Here is a 21,929-nt window from a genome sequence, read left to right on the forward strand (position 1 = left end):
TTCCTCATCTATAAAACTGGTGTAAATAATGCTATTGTGATTGCTTCAGGCATTTTTGAAAATACCACATACTTATCTTCGTCCAACATCCAACTTTGCCCTCATCCAACTCTCCTCCTCTTTTAACACTTGTCCAGTTATCTCAGAGTTATTTCCTTAACTTTCTCTCATTGCATTCATTCAGAATTTCAGTGTCATTCTGGGCTTAAGACTTCTACAGACTAGCCTAGACACCTGTCCACCATTAATATCATTTATATGAGAAAATCAGAAACTGACTTGAAATAAACATATAGAGCTCATTCATAAATTGAAATTTTCTTTATTGAAAACTGTAAGTAACAAGCAAAATATATGTATGCCTGATGTTCATTGTTCTTTGCCTTCTTTTTCATACTCTAATGCTACCTAAAAGCAAAACAAAAAGTAAATATTATTCTACAGCATTATCCAAACTTTGAAAATGTCAGAAAGCAAAGTAAATAGACACAATGTTTAGATAACCTTCTATTTGACTATGTGTACTGTTTCAGTTTTAGTTGATTGTGATCAAAAAATTCAACAGAATTTCTAAAATGAATTATTTTCAAAACAGTTACAAAAGGTCCATAAAAATCATTTAAATCCTGTCAAAGCATGAACTATACATTAGCTTATTAGCCTAAAATGTTTTGTACATAGGCTCAATTAAATTGACTTGGCCTCAGAGTTTTGAGTTTGGTAGAAGTCACCAAATTCCTTGCCAAAAAACACTCAGGGTTTAATGTAATTAGTATTCTAAAAATATGCTGAAGCTTTCATTATAAAGGGCCCAAATTAATAACTGATCATGCAAACCTAAGAACATCATGAATTATGTGGTACATATATGTGATGTCCTTTGTCTGTAGTAAGTATTCCAACATCAACCACACACTTTCAGTTGTTTCCAGTAGAAGAAAGGGATTTATGATCTACTCAGTTTCCCACCTATCCCCCTTGTGGTTAATGGCGTATCTGCAAAATTGCAGGTCTGACATTCAGGATCCAAAATCTGGTCACTGAAAAGATTTTTCCTTGTTAAGTCAACAAGTCCACAATCCTGAAACATTTAGTACTGTACTCTAAACCCCCAAAAAGATGTTCTTATCAAAACCCCCTTTTCTAAAAATACTTACTTCAGAAATAGTTGGTTCCTCTAATTCTTCAACTCGACTTAAATTAGGTGCTCCATACCTATCGCTAATTTCAGCTAACGTCTTATTTAAGTCATCCTACAATTCAAATAATTCAATTGCAATTTTAAGTGGCTTTACAAAAAAGTTAATCCATTTAAAAATGATATTTCTATATTATTTACAATGAACAAATTGAATATAGTAGTAACAATATATTTAACGTTTTCAAAGCATTTTAAAGTCATTTAATATAGTTAGGGCAAAATGGCTGCTGATGACTAGAGGATTTTCCAGGGAAGAGTACAGAATGTTCAAAAGCAATCTTAGGCATTTGAAAACACTTTAAAATATGCATTTTACTTTTAATCTTCTTAAAATAATGCTATTGGTATCTCAAAAAATTCTGTTATTTATAAAAATTATCTTTTTATTTCCCCTAATACCTATAAATACAATATTCTAGCAATCACTTAATAAATGATTGATAAATGAAAATTTTCATTAATTTTTAGATTTAGTTTGAGAGCACAGTTGAGACTTGTTATGACTAGAATACAGACGGACAAGAGCTATCCCTTTAAGTCTTCATGACCTTAGTTACTCAATTAAAATAAGGCTGATAAAAATTAATGAATAAGGCTTTATACAGGAAGCCCTTCCTGATAGTTGACATTATTCTCCTTCTCCTCAAGTTGCATCTTATTTATTGGTTTAGATGTTGGATCCTCCTAGTAGAATATAAGCTCTATGAGGGCAAGAACTGTTTCTCTTTTTGTCTTTGCCACCCAAGCTCTTAATATAATGCTTGCTACTTTATAGGCATTTAATAAATGTGTGTTGAATTTAATTGAATAATGTGTCAGGATTTACTTTTGCTTTCTAGAATGAAATACTGCTGATAACAATTGTTTTTCTCCTTACCCCTTCCACTAGAGTTTCTGCTACATGATCTTCTTCCCCACTTTGCTCCTCTTGGGACTCTAACTATAATAATATTAAAAAAAAAGTTGAACAAAAATATACTTTGCATAGTTTCTATTTTCTTTCTATCCTTTTCAAATAGTTCTACTGAATGATCAAATATACATTGTGACAAGTCATTCTTACAGCAGAATTGGGGTAATTAAGCAACATCATTCAAATATATAAATCTAATTGCCATTTTTATATTCAATTTTAATAGAGGCCATCAAATTAAGAGCAATACTTTAATAGATCTGCAGTCTAAGTATTTCCTCCAAATTTCCTCCAGAGCACAATCAACCATGCCCTAGTCTCATTCAATGCAATTTACAAAACTCTCTGCTTGAAAAGAATATGAGAAATGGAGGCATTTTCAAGAGATGTTACACAGCTAACATCAACAAGCCTTGGCAAGAGATTGAATATGAGGGGTGAGAGGGAGAAAATGAGTGTGACACCTGGGTTATGAGCTGAGAGACCAGGAAGATGGTGGTTCCCTGGACAAAATGGAAGCTCAGAAGAAAAAAAGGTTGGGAGTAGGTGAGATAATAGTACAATTTTGCACATTTTGAGTTTAAGATATCTATGAGACACCCAGTTCAAGATGCCTAGTCTGTAGTTGAGGATGCAAGATACCACCAATCTTCCAGTCACTAAGATATTCAGTACAAGATTTGGAATCATCCTTGACTTCCTTCACCTTCCTCCTGCTGACCCAATTCCATCAGCTGCTAGATTTTGTCAATTCTACTTCTGCAGCATTTCTTGAACCTACCCCTCCCCACCCTTTCCAGTCATAAGCCATTACTCTTTTTTAGGCTTTCATTACCTCTCACCTGGGCTATTGTAAAAATCTCACCTGGACTATTGTAAAAACCTCGTATTTGATTTCCCTGGGTTCATTATTTTACTTCTCCAAACCATCCTCCCCACAGTTTCCAAATTAATATTACTTGTAATGTTCTCCTATCATTTAGTATCTCCGTCTTTGAGATAGCTTCAAAACTGATCCTTCAATTTCTTCAAAATTACATCACCTCCAGGATGGCTTTCTTCTATACACATACATGACTGGTCTACCTGCCATTCCTAATTTCATCTTCAGTCCCATTTCCACTTTCTCATACAGTATTGTTAGCTATTAATTTAGCACATATAGGAAATGAGGAAGCCTAATATCTTTTCTAGATTTATAATCTAGCTAATGTAAGAACTGTCTTTCTTTGAAGATAAGATCTTGCTGATTTTTTACAGGGCCATCCTTTAATTATCTACTGGATTTCTTCTTCTGAGTCTTGTCTACTCTGTGTTTTGTCAATCTGACTCTTTTATGTTTTTGTCCACAGTTATTCATTGTAGTCCTCAAAATTATTCATAGAGCTATGTCTAAAATTGTTTCTTTTTGTGCTTATCACAAATTCTTGTTTTCTATGTCAATACTCAGGTTTTCCTCTATTTTTAAAATTACATTTTCTGATTGTCAATATTCTTGGCCCCTTCTAAAACTGCTTGTTATAAATTCAGTTATTTCTTCTCTTTCATTCATCTCTGCTATGATCACAGTTATCTCCATTTTTCTGCTTTCTATTGGCAAATTAGTCTTGTTCTTTTTCTAATTGTAGATTCACCTCCCTAAGCTTCCCTTTTTCTGCATATTAATATATGTATTCAGCACAATAAGTCTTCCTCTGAGAACCACTTCATTGTTTGCAATACATTTTGAAATGTATTCTATTTAATGTAATATGATATTGACTTGTGCAATTTCCCTTTTCACCCAATCATTACTTAATAAATCGGGTTGTGTGTTTTTTTGTTTGTTTCCTTTAACTTAGTTTGTTTTGTTTTTTTGGTGGTGGCAGAAGCAGTATTCAAGGGAGTTCCACACCAGTGCTTTCATTGGTGTGTCCCCATACCAATGTATGTTGTACAAACTCCCAGCATTAAAACAGATTAATTCATAGGTAACTTACAGAGGTAACTTAACTCAAAGAGTTGTCTAGGGGTGGGGGGGGAGCTACTGAGAGGTTAAATTACTAGCTGTTACAACTAATATTTATGAGAGGTGGGATATGAACTCTTTCTGACTTTAAGGCTAGCATATGTACACTATACCATAGTGTGCAGGCACATTTGCCCTATGGTATTACTATCTACTCTAGCTTCATTGTATTATGATCCATAAATATGGACTACATCCTTTCTGCTTCTCTAATTTTCCTACAACTTCTTCAAGTCTCAGCTAAAATTGCAACTTCTGCAAGAAGTCTTTCTCAATCCTCCTTAATCTCAGCTCCTTCCCTCTGAGATTATTTCCCATTCATCTTGCCAATATCATTTGTACAGATTGTTTGCATATTGTCTCTCCATTAGGCTGTAAGCTCTTTAATAGCTTTCTTCATATTCCTGGAATTTAGCACAGTGCCTGTGACATGCCAGGTGTTTCATTCATTGATTGTCCTTTGTCCTTGAAAAAGACCATGATATTATGAAGGTGATGCCATAACATGTAAGTGAATTGAATTTAAGTGAGAGATGGCTGTGCAAAGTCACCAGCCTCACTCTCTCCTCAGGAGCCATCTGGGTCCATTGGCAAGATACAGATCAAGGTGACTAGATATCAGTAGGTGCTTAATAAATGCTTGTTGACTGACGTTATCCAGTACCTGAACATTTTTTATGTAAATTCCAAATGCCCCCATTGAAAAGCCAAATAAAGGTATATAAACTGAATCCCCAGTGTATTGTCACTAGGGTAAAAAATATCCAGGACAAAGCAAGTTCACATCAAGATGAAAAGTTAAACTGTATTGTTTAAAGAAATATTAAACTTTGTTCAGGAGTAAAGAAAGAGGGAGCTCTTCTTTTGCTATAACCATATATATCTGATCCACCTATGAAAGAATTGAGAGATCACTAGACCTGAAATAAGAAACACCTAGGTTCAAATACTACCACTGAAACTTACAAAAAATCATTGAAATTCTCTGAGTTTCACTCTCTTCATCTGTAAAATGGGAATAAAAATACTTGCAGCAATACCCTACAACCTTGAGAGACTCAAATGAGCTAATGGGTGGAACATCTTTACAAACTTTAAAGCACTGTATTAAATGCAAGCATTATTATTCTATTCAAATTTCTCCAGTCATTCCTAAGAAAATTTGCAATGCTCCTAATTGATCCCTGCTTTGTATGTCATAGGAGCGTGGCTCTAGAGTTAGAAGGGAGCTCAGGCACTCTCTGGACCAACACTTTCATTTTACAGATGACAAAACTGGGACTCAGTAGCTTGCCTGGGATCACATTAATACTAACTGGCAAAGCCAGGATTTGATCCCATATCCTTTAACTCCAGAACCATATCTATCTTTTTTCTTTGCAGACTTTAAGTTTCTTCTTCATAGGGATATATGAATTCATTCTAACAGTGGCTTTGTTTTTTTTTTAATTTTGGGAAATTTTGTTGAAAGATTTCTAGAATACAGTGCTCCAAATTCTTTGCTTTTTAAAAATGTTCCAGAATGTTTGTAATGCTGAGATTAAAGTATTTTGACTTACCCTACCCCTAGTTTGTCATTTAAAGAGATTTTCAAGTTTCTTTCCATTTGCCTTTTTTTCTAAACCTAAGTTCTAAATTCATTTTACCACTTTTTCTGCATTATATGCCATTTTATTTTCAATTGTATTGATTTTTATTTGTGTTTATTTGGGAAATTTTTCAATTTTGACTTAGAAGCATTTTCCTGCTAATCATTCAAAGTCCATAATTGTACCCCATTAGCTACTAAAAATCCCATTGACAGCCTATTCTTAACCAAAAAGAATAATCAATCATATAGTTTTAAAGATAACAAAAAGGCATATAATAACAATAGATGACATATATCATGAAAATAGACATAAAACCCTACATAAGTACCTTTTCTAGCTCTTCCAAGAGCAACCTTTCTCTTTCTTGGATTTCCATTTCAAGTTGTTGCTAAATAAAAATACAAAAATACATACATTAAATTAGACTAAAATCAACTTCTATAGATCAGTTCTTCTATTATCAAATTCCTCAGGGGTAATAAATTTACATGTGACTACATAAACATATCTGCCCATTAACATTTTCATGTTCTCTATCAATTCTTCATATTTAGCCCTATTTCATTATTTCTTCTTAATCATTGTCAGCATCCTTTAATTTTAGCTTCAGTTTATTCCACTTGAAAATTGGTATAGGGAACACCTGGTAAGAAACCCCCTTCTGTCTATGCAAATTCACAACTTTTCTGCAGTTTATAGTCTTTGAAAGTTGCCTAAAGCATTGGAATGTTAAATGACTTGCCTAAAGTCACATATACAGTAGATGTCAGAAGGAGACCTTCAGGCTCAGGTCTTCCTAACTCTCACCCTAACAGCATGTATTGCTGCTGTTCAGTTGGTAATCAGTGGCATCCAACTCTTTGTGACCCCATTTCGGGTTTCCTTGCAAAGATACTGGAATGATTTGCCTTTTCCTTCTTCATCTCATTTTACAGATGAGGAAATTGAGGCAAACAGGGTTAAGTGTCACACAGGGTCACACAGCTTAAGTGTCTAAGGACAGATTTGAACTCAAGAAGATAAGCCTTACTGAGAGCTGCCCAAGGGCATATGATATTTTGAAAAATAACAGTTTATTTCAGTTCATTTCACTTATCTACCTGTGGTAGCCTGTAACAGTAATGGGATTTTGAAGATTTTCACTTCCCCTTAATAGACTTAGGCGAATTTGAAGATCTTCCCTGCCCCCAATAGGCTGAATGTAATCACATGTAGCCTATGGTTGGAGGAGTTTGTTACATAGTAGAACAGACCTCACAGGAAGCTGGGAGTCAGAGCACTTAGAGTTGGAGGGAGGAGAGGGCACACCCAAGGAGACAGCTAGGCTTGTGTATGTTGGTTTGGCTCTTTGTGGTGTTACAGTTTATTAACTTCTTTGCTACTATGATGTATTAGGTTTTCAGGTTTGGGGATTCAGTTTTCTGGTGGCTGAATAAATGTTTTGCTTCTGTCTTCTCTATGGAGAGTTTGTTATATTTTGCAATTGAGAACCATACCCTCATATTTGCAGTTGCCATCAGCACCGTGAATATTGCACTGGGGCTACATAGGAACAATAATAATTTTATATAAATGGATCTGGTTAATAAAAAGGGCAAAGAAGCCAAGGCTTCCTTGCTGCCTTGGGCACAGAAATCCTAGCCTAGGGGGAATTAGTGCTTGCCTCTAGCTGTTTTATAGGGAATGCTTTCCAGGACGTGCAGAATCTGCAGGAGAAGATTACTATTGTTTTAATTTACATCCTTTTGAATGTATTCTCTTAAACTCTTATTTAACCAAGTGGCTTTTCATTGTAGATTTTGTGTTCTCTAAGTATTTATCATATTTTAAAACCTTAAAACTGCTTTAGGCTTGATCTACAATATTACCTGTAATAAAGCATGTATAAAAAACTTTAATTACCATTGTTATAGCTTATATCTCTATAAACTTTCATTTCCAAATTGGAGACAATGCCAGGCTATTTATTTACTTATTTATTTATTTGGAGGGCAGTTGGGGTTAAGTGACTTGCCCAAGATCACAAGGTTAGTTTTTGTATTAAGTATCTGAGGCCAGATTTGAACTCAGGTCCTCCTGACTCTATTCACTGCATCACCTAGTCACCCCAACAGGTTATTTTCTTAAAGCTTGACATCAGCCATAATTATTAACAATTCATTATTGATCCAGAAGAGCAATTAGGCATACAACATAAAGAGAGTGTTTAAAGATAATGTAAAGATAGTAATTAAAAGAGACATCATTAAACTTTAAAGTACCTTCTCTAACTCTTCAAGTCTCTGCCTTTCTTTTTCTTGCAGTTCCAACTCTAACTGCTGCTAAACATATAACACAAACACAGAAAATAAGTTAGAATAATATGAACTATTATGGATCAGTTCTTCTATTCTTAAATTTCCCAGGAATAATAAAATTGTATGCACCCACCTAAATTTCAGAAACAAATTAATAAAATGTTTAAAATCTTTAAAACAGCTACTAAGAACAAAAATTGCAATTAAGTTTCCTTTTATAACCAAACTCAGGTGGTTAAAAAAAAATCAATTAATTTTCTTTATCTATGAAGCTACCAGATTTAAGATTTCAAGAGCTATTCAAATTACAAAATCTCTCACTAGTCAAAGATTAGCCCTAATACAGACAACTCTTGATCATTTAAGGTAATGAAAGGAAAGTCTTGGATATATTCCTTCAAGTCACAAATAATCAAAATAGTTAATTAAGCATAAATAAACTACCATTTCACCAGCTAATTTTGACACAACTGAAGATGGTAATGCTTATTTTATCTCAAAAATGACTCAATATTGACTGTTTTACCCATGTATTTTTGGTTAGATCATTTGCTTATAATATGGATGAGGATCCTTTGGCTCCTCTAAGACAAAAATGTACATCCTAATTTGGGCCTTGAATGGTGAAATGCTGGGCCTCCTACATTCAGAGTTCAATCTCTTCAGTGGTCTAATAAATCTAATTGATAAAGTAATAATAATAACAATAATGATAGCTAACATTTATAGAGCATTTTAAGATTTGCAAAATGCTTAGAGTGGCTAACCCTATTGGTAACAAACCTCTGTATTTTTAAAATTCTCTGTCCTCTCTCCTCTTCCTCCCTCCTTTTCTCCCTTCTCATTATAACCCCACCCTAGCATAATACCTTGTACTTACTAGGTACTTAATACCTTTAGTTTAATTTTAACTTAATTTAATTTTAATTTAATCATCCTTCAGTTGGTTTCTGGTCCTATACTTCCTGCCCTATGAAAGAAAAAAAAGTTCTCCACTACTGAGTCATTAGTTGTTCAGTTGTGTCCAACTCTTTGTGACCACATTTTGAGATTTCCCGACAAAGATACTGGAAGGGTTTGCCATCTCCTTCTCCAGCCCATTTCATAGAAGAGGAAACTGAACCAAAGAGAGTTAAATGACTTGCCTTGACTAGTTGCCTAGACACTAGCAAGTATCTGAAGCCAGATTTGAACTCATGAAGATGAATCTTCCTGATTATAAGCCCCTTGCTCCATACCCTGGACCACCTAGCTGCCCAACAGCAATAACCAGTGACTCTATTTTAACCTTAATTGAAAAGCAAGTCATTTTTAAATCATTAGAAGAAAAGTCTCTGGCAGCAGGATCAAAAAGCTTATAGTTTATCCCCAGATTCTGTTAGCCTTGCCTTGCTCTGTGAGGCTACATAACACTCCCTTTATCTCCTCTACACTTTCCATTGGTTTTCAGGGAAACATGAAAAGTCCTGGGCAAAATGGTTCTCCTGTACTTTTATATATATATTAGGCATTGAAAGTCTTCAAAAAATTATCATCAGGCAGTCAGAACTACATTTTAAAAAGATTATTACAGCCCTTCTCAGTTTGTACACAATCCTGTTCACTGATTTGGTTATGATCTCAACACTAGGTCAACATTTACTAACCTCAAAAAAGCTTTTTCAAAGCAAAAGGTATTTATAAAAAGAGGGCTTCTGAGAAATTCCTACACCTTCCTCTCAATTTATTCTACTGAAAGTTTCTGTCTTAGCCAAGAAACAAGAAGAAGGGGCTATGAATTCTTATTCAAAGTTTATTAAATGGTCAACATGGGACCATGCCTCCTACCCCACCCCTGTGCTACCTGAAAGGGGGGGGGGGGGGCAAAGATAGGAAGGCAGGAAAAAGAACAAGAAACAGAGAGCAAGAGTAATAATAATAACAATAGCTGACATTCATCTAATGCTTTTAAGGTTTGCAAAGCGCTTTCCACACATTATCTCATCAGAGCCTCACAACAGTGCCAGTCAATAGAGAGAGAAAGAAATGGAGAGAGATATGGGAAAACAGAATGATAAAAGGCATATAGGGGAAATGGTAGAGGAGAAGGCAGGAAGAAGCCCGAACTACACTGATCAAGAATACATCAGAAATAATTTCTAAGACTAAGAAAAGTCCGATTTTACTCCTGAAGAATCCATCCTTGTCATACCTGTTGAAAAAACAACTCCTCTTCTTTCATTTGTTTCAACATTTCCTGCTCCATCTCAGCTAACTCTTGCTCTTGCTGCAGCTGAATCACCTCCCTTTGACGCTAGCATTGGATTTAAAATAAAATAAAGACACAAATAAATTTGTATGAGTAGTTAAAAATGGACCAATCAGACCATCTGACTTGGTTGCTTCCTTCATTCATACTCACCAATTCTTCTGCGACCATATTTGTCTTATATTTGTAAAGCCAGAAGGCTAGGTACTCAATTGGATCTACTGGTTGAAATTTAACCACATCCGCAAGGGCTTGACTCAGACATTGGCCGAGGAATTTTCGAACGTATCTGGACTCCATTTGTATCCACTGAAAACTGCTGTGTAAATAAATATATTTTATCAGTGCTGATTAACTGTTTCAGCTAAGGCAACAATGTCACACAATGTAGTATGAATAGTAAATGGAGAGATGCCGCCTAATAATTTACAGAAAGGCAAAAGTGGAAAACAGCACTCGGAGAAATACCTGTCAGCAGCAAGGAAGGTGACTGCCATTCAAGGCCACTACATTCTAGATACTGGTGGGACCAAGAGTGTTTCCTATGTAAAGTCTAGCAGTCAGGTCTGAGATGACTAGAGGACACTAAGGATTCCTTGGTGCCCTATATCTGGAGTCAATACCCCAGTGGGCTCAAATGAGTTCAGACAATTACATAGGGACTACATAGTATGATGTAAGGGATACTGATAGCCCAAAAGTTATCCTCAAGGCTTAAAGACCCATGGTATCTAAACCTCCCACAAGTCATTTCCTTCTCTCACTATAAAGAAAATATATTATCTGGAAGAAGTAACACATGAAGTCTTTAATAAACAATAGTGTCATTTAGTAGAAAGAAAATTAGTTTGGGAGTCAAAAGACGTCAGCCTGAATACTGGCTTGACTACTTATTATCTGATTGACCCTGAGTAAATCAACTAATCTCTCTAGATGTCAGTTTCCTAAACTGTAAAATGACAGGGTTAGAATAGATCCATAAGATACCTTTCTAGTGGTAAATCCTGTAATCTCATTACCATATCTGCATTAAATTGGCATGTCAATTAGTAGATAAATATTTATAAAGGACCTACTATGTGCCAGGCACTGTGTTAAGCACTGAAAAGACAAAGGTAAAAGATAGAATGCTCTCAAGGACTTCACAGTCTGAAATGGTAATGGGGATTTGAAGACCTTCCAAGCCCCTTGTATTGACAAGCAAACAAGTACTTAGCACCTTATTTTAAGTTCATGACTGTATTAAGTATTAAGACCCAGAACTTGTGAATCTCACAGTGGGAGGAAGTTGCTGATGTAACAGGAAGGGGCAGAACAGGGAGGAGGCAATATTATATAAAAGAAAAAGCCCAAGCTAGAGAGCCAGAACTTCAGAGAACTAAATTGAGAATTTGCTGAGAAAGAGAGAACTGCTGGGAGCCAGAACTTCTGAGAACTGCTGAGAAATTCTTCTGAGAGCCAGCCAGAACTGCTAAGAACTTCTGAGAGCCAGCCAGAGCTGCTAAGAACTTCTGAGAGCCAGCCAGAACTGCCAGGAATGAGAACTGATGGGAGCCAGAACTACTGGAAGCAAGCAGTGTGGAGGCTGAGGACTTATCTTGAGTGAGGAGAGGAGTATCCTTGCTTGAGTGAGTGAGAGAGGAGGATCCTTGCTTGAAGGAGCCTTTTTTTTTTTTTTGAAGGCTTGGGAATGTGGGTGTTCGCTGCATTGACTATGTGTACCAACTTCATGGTTACTATAATGACTTTGACTTTTTGATTTGGGAACTTGGTTTTCTGGTATTTAAATAAATTCTTTGGTTCTGTCCTCCATGTGGAGAGCTTGTTACATTTTGTGATTCACAATTACACCAGCACATTCATAGGTACCATGGGTGCTCTGAATATAGCATTGCTGGTACACAGTCTATTGGGGATAAATATGCAAACAATTATACACAAACAAGCTAAAGACAGGATAAACTAGAAATAATCAACAGAGTAAAGGCATTAGAATTAAGGGAGAATGGGAAAAGACAACTTCCTGTAACAGGTGGGATTTTAGCTGGGACTTAAAGGAAGCCAGGAAGTGGAGATGAGAGGGAAGAACATTTCAGGCATGGGGAACAGCCAGTGAAAGTGCTAGATTCAGGAGATGGAGTCTCTAGTTCAAGGAAGAGGAGGGGAAGGAAAAATTGGGGAGAAGAAGTAATGGGAGGAGTCAGGGTGGGTAATGGGGAGAGATATAAAGTAAAAGAAGACTGAAAAGGAGGGAGGAGGGCCAGGTTATAAAAAGCTTTGAATACCAAACACAAGATTTTCTATTTGATCCTGGAAGTGAGACAGAATGAGATGAGGATTGCCACTAGGTTGTGAGCTGGGGTGACTGGGAAGATTGTGGGGCTCTAAGCAGTAATAGGAAAGTTAGGAAGAAGGGAGAGTTTGAGGAGAAAGATAATGAGTTTTCAACATGTTAAACATAAGATGCCTACTCAGGTCATTAGAGAGGATGCTAAAGAAATGACATATGAAGAAAAAGATTACAATCTTTAAGTGTGAGATTAGAAATGATAATACCACCAGGGCAGTACTAGATGGGGAGGCAAAACTGAGAACCAAGCAGCCCATGGGACAATAATGACCATAGGTAAAAACAAAAATGGAGAAAGAGAAAAAAAAAAGAAAAGAAAAAGAAAAGCCTTGGGGGTCATTAGCCTTGAATTATAGTCTGTGCACTGCTACCCACTTCTATATAACTGGGCACTCAGTTAACATTTGTGAGGATACAGAATAGTGGTCTTCAAATATTTAAGAATCCTTTTGTAAAAGAGGAAATAGATACACTCTGTGTTGCTTCAAAAAGACAGACTACACAATAGGTGGAAATAACTTCAATAAGCAGATCACAGAACAGCTGTCATACAGTGGTACAACTTGCTCAGGTGGGCAAGCCTCTTAGAACAATGTTTTCCGAACTTTATTCAATGAATCCCCCTCATCAAAAAAAAAAAAAAGCTGCCACATTTTAAAACCTTGCAATTAATCTACTTAGTTCATATTTAATTTAAGTAAAATTGTTAAAAACTCACTCTTTTATGACACAAATCGTAAACATAAAATAATGTAACAGAAATACTTATTAATTGAAAAAATTCCTTTGCAATTTTCACATTTATATCTTATAAAATAAAAAGAGGCAACACGATAGGGAGACGGTATCAGAGACAGGATGATTTGCCTGATCTCAAAGAACCCATGTGTGAAATGAGGCACATCACTTACCCCTCAGTGACCTAAGCAACTCACCAAGACTAGACCAAAATCATAACCATAATAATATTACTCATATGATAAGCAGGTTTGTTTTTCAGGGCAACATTTCTCAAAATATGGTATCACTGATGATCTTTCTAGAAGTTATTTTCCAATCACTAAAATCGGTATTTTGTCTTTACTTACAGAAGACAACCCTATTTCACACAAGTAAGATATTTTGAACATTAGTGAAATATTTCACTTTGTTTACAGTCAACTGTCACCCTCAGGAACACCCACCCTTCTAAGGGCATATAAATATTGAGTGAGTTCCATGAGAAACTTTTGGCATCTGAGAGTGTCACTGACCAATTTTATTGGTAATATGCTAGCATTAGTAACAAAATGATTAATTACCCAGAAGCTATGTCTCTTAAACTTTTTAAACATCACAGTATGAATTTGAGGGTCTAGCATTGATGTAGGATGCTTGCTTTTTCAAAATTATCCAAAGTACACTAATTTCAGGAGGAAATTTTTGTTATAAAATTTGCTTCATCTTTATTATTGCCATTAAGAAAATGGCAATTTCTTCTTTTAGTTTAAAAACCATTCAAAGTACTTTGGCATGTGAAAGCCAATACATTTATAGCAATAACATAAAAATGTCCTAGGTTTTGCTTCTAAATTGTCACATAATTTTACAAAAAGCCTTCCTTTCAATGTACTGGCTTGTTTTTTTTTTCTTTTTTAATAAAGTAGGTTATTTTTGTCACAATTTTAAAAAGTCTACGTTATTGGGGCAGCCAGGTGGTGCAGTAAGACCACCGGCCCCAGAGTCGGGATGACCTGGGATTGAATCCGGGCTCAGATACTTAGCACCACACCCAGGAATAACTGGCTGTGTAACCTTGAGCAAGTTACTTAATCCCGATTGCTTTTTTTTTAAAAGTCTATGTTATTCTTCACTCGTATGTCTTAAATTGATTGTGAAGTATGTGATATGGGCAAATTGCACAAGAGGCCACATTTTAAAATAATGCTTACAGATCTGCATTTCATTCACTAATAAGTTCCAAATGCAGAATCCAATGCAATTCTCCCACATAATTTTCATTTAAAAATTTATCAATCTAGAAAATTTCTCTTAATGTGGTACTGTCATCAATAGGTTCACAAAGTAACAAATCTTCCCTAACCTCAGTTTCAGTATCATACACATGTAAGCAAATGAAAATCTTTAACTATATCTGTTACTGTATCTACTTGAAATGCAAAGTAAGAAGGATTGCTTGTTAATTAATTGATCACAGAAGTCTTCAAGTACATGGGTGTTCTTCCTAGAGAAGCTGCTTTGCAAATGATCCAGCAACCATCATTTCAACTTCATCAATAACTACTTGTTGTCCATTGGTTTCAGTTGTGCCCAACCCTTCATGACCCCACTTTGGGTTTTCTTGGCAAAGATACTGGAGTGGTTGGTCATTTCTTTCTCCAGCTCAATTAACAGATGGGTAAACTGGTGCAAACAGGGTTAAGTGATTTGCCCAGGGTCATACAACTAGTGTCTGAGGCCACATTTGAACTCAGGTCTTCCTGAGTCTAGGACCAGCTCTCTATCAATAGCTGCAGGTAGTACCAATATTTGTCCTATGGATAAAACTTTTTATACTTAGCAATACTACAAAGTACCCTCATACAATCCAAACAATTCTTTTGATATCAGTTGCAGTTTTGGGGAAAAGATGTTTTTGATCATTAAGAACATCTAGCTTTCTCTGTATTTGGTGATATATTTCGTCTTTTTTGTTTATTCTAATATTTTTTTAATATCATTGCAATGTTGAATTCTCTTTACTCAGTTCTCTTTTTCAAGATGTCTGTCACTTGGGTAAGGTTTTCTGCCCTTGTGTTATACACTGTTTATTCAGCTTCCAAATGCAGCAATTTCCATCTTTATCTCATTTCAGCTCTTCTTTTATTTCTTCCATCCATTCCTGGGAATCCTGGTAGTCAAACCAATCTTTTTTTTCTAGACTTCTACTTGAAATTATTGCACAGTAATTTTCTTCTTGGACTTTATCTTGGAAATTCCTCAACCCATGCTATTTCTTAATTGCATTATACAAGTTTTTCCCTCTTTTATTCTGCTCATCTCTCTCTTCTAGTTCAGTTCCTGAATTGGGACTTTGTATCAGAGTCAGACTCTACCCACTCCCTAAATCCTGGATGGAATGACTAGGCCTAGGTCCTTTCTTCTGCTATGAACTCAGTGGGCCATCAATGTACCAAGGGAGATGCTATGCCACTTCCTCTCTTCCTTGTAGTGTAGGTGCCCCTGTCTGGGACAGGGTATGGCTAAGGTCCTGGTCCTACTTCTTTAGTATAGTCCCAAGATGGGGAAACTGCCCAGGATCAGCCCTTGCTTCCTCCTTCAAGCCTGGACTAGAACTGAGACCAGAGCCCAACCCTTTACAATTCCCAAAGAGGAAGTCTGACATTCCAGCTACTGTCTCTTGATCTGGATCCTAAACAGAAAATCACAGTGGCCTCAGTCCTGTTACCTGTTATAGTTACCTACAGTCAATTCTCGGCTTCAGACTAGGACTGACAGCTCCTGTCCCAAGAATGCTCCCCAACCAACAAAGCATCTTGGCTTCAGGTCTCATCCCTAGAAACAGTCTCAGATGGGATGAAGGGACTCACTGTTATATATCTTAAGTTTTATTCATCTGGAATACTTCATCATCATATCTGAGGTTGTTCTCAGTGGATCTGACTAGGCAGGAACTTTTCATGTCACTATCTTTGCCAGAAGTCTCATCAAAGTATGTCAAGATGTCATTTAGATCGTTCAAATTCTATGCTCTGGGCAGCTAACTCACATTTACAAAACAAAGTAAGCAATCTTTCCTCTCTGTTGGGGGCCAGGAAGTAATGGTATATGGGCTAGTGCCTGCTTGCTTGACGTATGACCTTAAAAGGTAATGAATAGAGCTGTAGAAGATGATTGGCTATGTGTACCTATAAATTGCTCTGATACGGAAGTCAGATCTCTTTGTCGCGATGTAGCTGAGCCTGAATAAACAACTCCTGCAAACCTCGGGTGCTCTGTCTGGTAATTCCTCCTAGGAGGCCGGTGACGACCGAAGACTTACTATGGGTAAGTGAGAGGATGGGATATCAATAGCCCCCCACACCTCTCCATTAATAACAGTAACTATGAATCTCAACCGAGGGAACTGTTTTCTATATTAGAGTATTCTCCCTCCCCACACTAGTTTGAGCATCTCTAATGGTACCTCCCCACTTAAATTGTCTCTATTGTCTTTGCTAACACTAGTTTGAGTAGCTCTAATGGATTTTCTCTTCAAATTAATTATACATTTATCCATTATGAAGGGATACTATTTCACTTTTTTAAAACTAGAGAAAATAACCATTTTATCTTTTTTTTTTTTTTTTTTTTTTTGGTGTCTGAAGTCACATTTGAACTCAGGTTCTCCTGAATCTAGGGCAGGTACTCTATTCACTGCGCCACCTAACGGCCCTGAAAATAACCATTTTAAACAAATTTAAATTTAATCATTGAATATTTCAAATACTTATAAATAATCCATTCTTGAGTTATTTCAGTTTCATAAAAGTTACCATTTTTTTCTATTTAGTACCAATTAAAATAAAAGTAGATCAATGGAATAAACTAGAAAAGGAAGAATCAGAAAGAACTAAACTCAATAATGCAATGTATGATAAACTCCAAACAAGAAATTACCTAGGAATGAACTTCCTATTTGGCAAAAACTACTAGGAAAGGCTGGAATAATTTAAGTTCAGACCAACATCTTAGAGCACATACAATAAACTGAATGTGATGTAAATATTAGAGGTCATAGCATAAGAAAATTAAAGAGAACCATGCCAAGTGCCTTTCATTCACGAGGCTAGGGAATAAATCATGAACCAAATAAAGGATAAAAACAACTACAAAAGATAAAATGGATCTTTGTGACTTCATAAAACTGAAAAGATTTTCCTCAAGGAAAAATAAATTAACTACAACTAAGAAACTGAAAAATAAAATCTTAGTATGAGATATCTCTGATAAGGGTCTGATATCTAAGCAATATAAGCAACTAATAAATAGAACAAAAGCCATTCCTCAATAGCTAAGTGGTCAAAAGAATGAACAGTTCTCAAAAGAGAAATACAAACTATTAATAACTATAAGAAAGAATGTACCAAATCACTAATAAGAGGAAAAATGCAAATCAAAACAGCTCTAAGATTTCTTCAACCCACACCCAGCCAATTAACAACAACAAAAAAAAGGGATAGGTCCGTGTTGGAGGAGTTGCATCAAGATGGTTAACACTAATGCATTCACAGTTAGCTGAGTGGGAAATTGGCCCATTCTGGAGAGCAAATTTTGAATAATGCAAAGAAAGTGGCTTTTGACCATACCCTTTGATTACAGATGTCAGACTTCTGATGTGCTGGTTAGCTTTGCTGAACTGTCTGTTTCTTCTTTCTTTGTTATACGAGGGGGGAGGAGGGACACACTGAGAAATGAAAGTTTTTTTTAAGTTTAGTTTTCATACTGTACATATCAAAACTATTGTCATTAAAGAATAGAACAGGTATTATGGTACTCAACTGAAACAGAGACTACGTGCTTCACACTAAAATTTGACAATCATCATAACACCAATTCGTCTGGGACACAGAGCTACGGATAAGGGTTACAGATCATGCCCAAATCAAGATTCAACACCTACCAACTCAAACTGATTTCATTTGCTCACACTGTATTAAATGATCATTGCACTGCAATGCCTGTCATTTGGTGGAATTCGCCATGTTGCTTTTTTGTTGGCTTTGATTTGAAATTTGTTTCCATTGAACAAAAATACTCAAAAATATATGATAATCTTGGACATTAGTTTATAGCCCCACCCACAAAAGGGTCTCATCCTCCGACTGTCCATTTCTATTGCTCCAGAGCTGTCCCATTAGCCCTCCTGAAGTAAAAGAAATTTGGCGGGGGGGAGTTGAATTAGTTAGCCTCTAGGATACCTTCCATCTCTAAATCTGCGTTCCTATAATGTTTTGTCAATAAAGTTCCCTTATTTGGCATTAAAAATGGTATTGGAATGCCTGCACAATTAGTGATTTGGACAATGGGTATAGTTAGTCGGGGGAGCTAGGTGGCATAGTGATGATGAAATTCAAATAGAGCAGTGAGAAGCAAATTATCTCAAGGAACACTTAAAGTCATTTTAGGAGAAGTAAGATTCAAGTAGGCTGGTCAATGAACTACCTGAAACTAGCAGTCCCTATGCCATCAGACAAATGGGTTGAACAATGGAATAATGCTGTGTCTAGATATTTGCAAAACTCTCAACTGTGGTCCCAGGCTACTTCATCTCCCCACCCACCAAAGGTTCTCCTCTATAAGAATCCCTAGCTAGACTCTTCTGTCTCTGGGGCATCTCCCTTTAATAGGAGGTGACCCCCTTAAGCAGCCATCTCTCTTGGGGGGCTACCACCCCCTCCTTAAGCTGGTATCTCTCTTAGTGGGGGGCATCCCTCTTAAGAGAGCATCTCCCTTTAACGGGAGGCATTTCCTTGAAGTTGCCATCTCCTTTAGAGGGGGGCCCACTGTCTCTTGGGGGCTGCCTCTGTTAGGGAACTGTCACTCCCCTTAAGTTGGGATCTCCCTTAAGCTTGGTTTCCCCTAAGAGGCAAAGGAGAGTGCTTCGTGTGTTGTGATATCCTTTCCTTGATTTGGAGACTGCCTGAGCAGATTCATTTGAGATGACCTTACATCTCAACATTTTGAGGTCCCCCTGAACCTCATCAGTAGATAGCATGCTGTCAAGAGTTAGGAAGACTCAAATTTTCAAGTTCAAATCTGGCCTCAAACATTTACTAGCTGTGTGACCCTGGTTAAGTGATTTAACCCTGAGAAGGAAATGGCAAACCACTCTAGCATCTTTGCAAAGAAAACCCCAAATGGGGTCACAAAAAGTTGGACACAGCTGAAACAACTGAACAAGAAGAACAAATATAGGTCAGGTAAGGAAGCTTCAGCTAATGCTTTAAAGGATTGGGGGTTTTATTGTTGCCTGATTTTTGTTTTGGAATATTTTGTTTGTTTGCTTATTAAAGTACAAAATATTTTTTTTTCCAGAAGGGGGTGGAATACTAGAGCAGAGGACATCTGAGGTGTGATGGACCTCTTAGAAGAATTATGAGAGAAATAACAAGGAGCTCCACATATACTTCAGATCCTCCCTCTAAAAACACCTCAGGCTAGTACAACTGGTCTAAAGTTCAGATACTCCTTCCGTAGCAAAAGGAGACACAGTCCACAAGATGTGTCCAGTTCATTTTCACTACCAATATTTCCTCCTCTCCTAAGGAGGAGCTAGAACCTAGAGCAGATCCAATGAAAATGCTAATGCACTATGGCATGGCATGTTTTACCCTCAAATAATTACTGTCCAAAATATAAGGTGCCACAATGAAATTTTACGCACCATGGTGGTCCAAAGGCTAGGCTAATTCATAAAAGTACTATAATAAACACAATAGCATCAAAGCACCTAGACCCCACGTAGCCCTCACCTCAGTTTTTTCCTTCTCTTTAAGTACATACGCAGTTAGTACTAGCACGTCTCCAAGTACATCTCTGTCTCCTCAGCATTTCAGGGAAACAACAACTGTCAATGCCCAACCATCCTCAATTCCCTGGGAAGCAACATTTGTCTAGAAAAAAACAATATATTAAGTCTTGTTGTGTGACCTGGAAGAAGTCCCAACACCTCCAGTCTCTATTTCCAGGTGAATTTCACACTATTCCCCTTGGAGCATGCTATGTTCCAGCCAAACCGGACCACTGGTTCTCTATTCTCGTTCCGCCCTCTCCAGCCTCCAAGCCCAATCCCATGTGCCTAAAATGAACCCCCTCTACATCTCTCAACCAGTCCAAATCTTTCTTTTCCTTTTGGACCAGGAGTTCTAATGCAGTAGACTCCCCTCATCCCCAAAGTGATCAATGTATTTCAGGGGCTAGGAGAATTTGGATGGGAAAAAATATTTTGTCAACTATTTCAATAAAACTGCAGTTCTTTGTAATTACATGTAGCTTATAGTTTATGCATTTCAAATCATTATTCTGAGAATGCCAAAAGGGTCCATAACACAAAAGAACTCCTGCTATAGACTAATTTAGAAGATAAAGGAAGAATGGAAAAGGGGAAGGAGGGAGGAGTGTTGGAAAGAGAGAAGGTAGGAAGGCAAAAAGGAAGGGTTGTAAGGAGAAAATAGAAGGCAAGAAGGAGAAGAGGAAGGAGGGAACAAGAAAGAGGAAGGGGAGAGAGGGGAAAAGAGAAGAAGCGGTGGTGGTGAAGGAGGAGGAGGAGGGTAGTAAGGGATGGAGGGGTAACCAAAAGATAAAAGGTCAAAGAGTAGGAGCCTTAGTTTAATCCTCTCACTTCAGAAATAGGGAAACTGAGGCACAGAGTTCAGCTCCCTCATTTTACAGAGGACGGAGGTTAAAGATCCTTGCCCTAGGCTCACGCAGGCTGGTATTGGAAGGTGGCCCTCCGAACCCCATGCCAAGAACGGGGTCCACAATCCCATCCCTGCTCTCCCCAGAAGGGTCCCGAGGCACGGGAGTGCCTGCCCTCCCCCTCCACGCGTGCCCCCACCACTGTCACGCCCAGCCAAGAGCTCCACAATGCACCATAACAGCCACCACCACACTCTCCCCGCCCCCCCACCCCAACCTCCCGACGACAGCGACGACAACCCAGCGACCGACAATGGCTGCAGCAGCCCAAGCGCCGGCTCCTCTCGCTCGCCCCTGGGGCTGGTGTCTGCTACCCCAATCCGGATTAACTCGCGCACGGGCGGCGTCTCTTCCTTTGCTAGGTAACCGCGACCTCGCGCATGCGCCCTGGGGCTGGGATGGGGAGGGGGGGCGACGAAGGGAGGGCGGAGGGAAAGGATGAGCTGGCGTGAGCACGGGGGAGGAGTGAAGGGTGAAAAGGTTTCCTGCAGAGCGCAAAGTTCTCTAGAATGCCAGTGTGGGTGTCGCGTGCGTAGTGCCTGGACCGTAGAATAAAGAGAGGGACGGGGAAGAGGGGTGCTAAGAGATCGTGCAAATGCTGGGTGCATCCTCTAGCTTTTGAAGGAATCCTGTTTGGGGCTCCCTACTTTCTGGGGCTGTCCATGGGGCGGGGGAAAACTGACTTTGGCGTGTGACGGGACTACCTTTGTGCAGGGCTTCCTTTGTACCCCCGAAGAAGACACACTACAGGGAAGGTAGCGTTTTAAAGAAACACCGGGGGCCAGAAAGCAGGAAGGGTGCATGGGGCGATCTCTTAAGGGACAGTATAGGAGACGCACAGTGAGGGGACTTAGAGTATA

General features: G+C 37.7%; 1 protein-coding gene across 3 annotated transcripts; it reads right to left on the bottom strand.

Moving 5' to 3' along the window:
- Window positions 1-312: 312 nt before the first annotated feature.
- Window positions 313-21,443, bottom strand: DYDC1 (DPY30 domain containing 1). 3 transcript variants are annotated; one of them, XM_069068408.1, is made up of 10 exons: window positions 21,322-21,443; window positions 20,124-20,264; window positions 17,958-18,055; window positions 10,413-10,578; window positions 10,203-10,304; window positions 7,976-8,035; window positions 6,043-6,102; window positions 2,079-2,141; window positions 1,158-1,253; window positions 313-408 (listed from the first exon to the last, which is right to left on the bottom strand). In XM_069068408.1, exons 4-10 carry the CDS (start codon window positions 10,557-10,559, stop codon window positions 370-372), a joined length of 567 nt encoding a protein of 188 aa, XP_068924509.1. In that variant the 5' UTR covers window positions 10,560-10,578; window positions 17,958-18,055; window positions 20,124-20,264; window positions 21,322-21,443; the 3' UTR covers window positions 313-369. The 3 variants fall into 3 exon arrangements, with proteins under 3 accessions (XP_068924509.1, XP_068924510.1, XP_068924508.1); XM_069068409.1 differs by having other exon boundaries at window positions 10,413-10,575; window positions 20,124-20,246; window positions 21,322-21,437; XM_069068407.1 differs by having other exon boundaries at window positions 20,124-20,246; window positions 21,322-21,437.
- Window positions 21,444-21,929: the final 486 nt, after the last annotated feature.

Source organism: Petaurus breviceps, unplaced genomic scaffold, assembly GCF_028583685.1.
Source record: "Petaurus breviceps papuanus isolate PSGF00001 unplaced genomic scaffold, PetGlider_PUasm1.0 90762, whole genome shotgun sequence".
Lineage (NCBI taxonomy): Eukaryota > Metazoa > Chordata > Mammalia > Diprotodontia > Petauridae > Petaurus > Petaurus breviceps.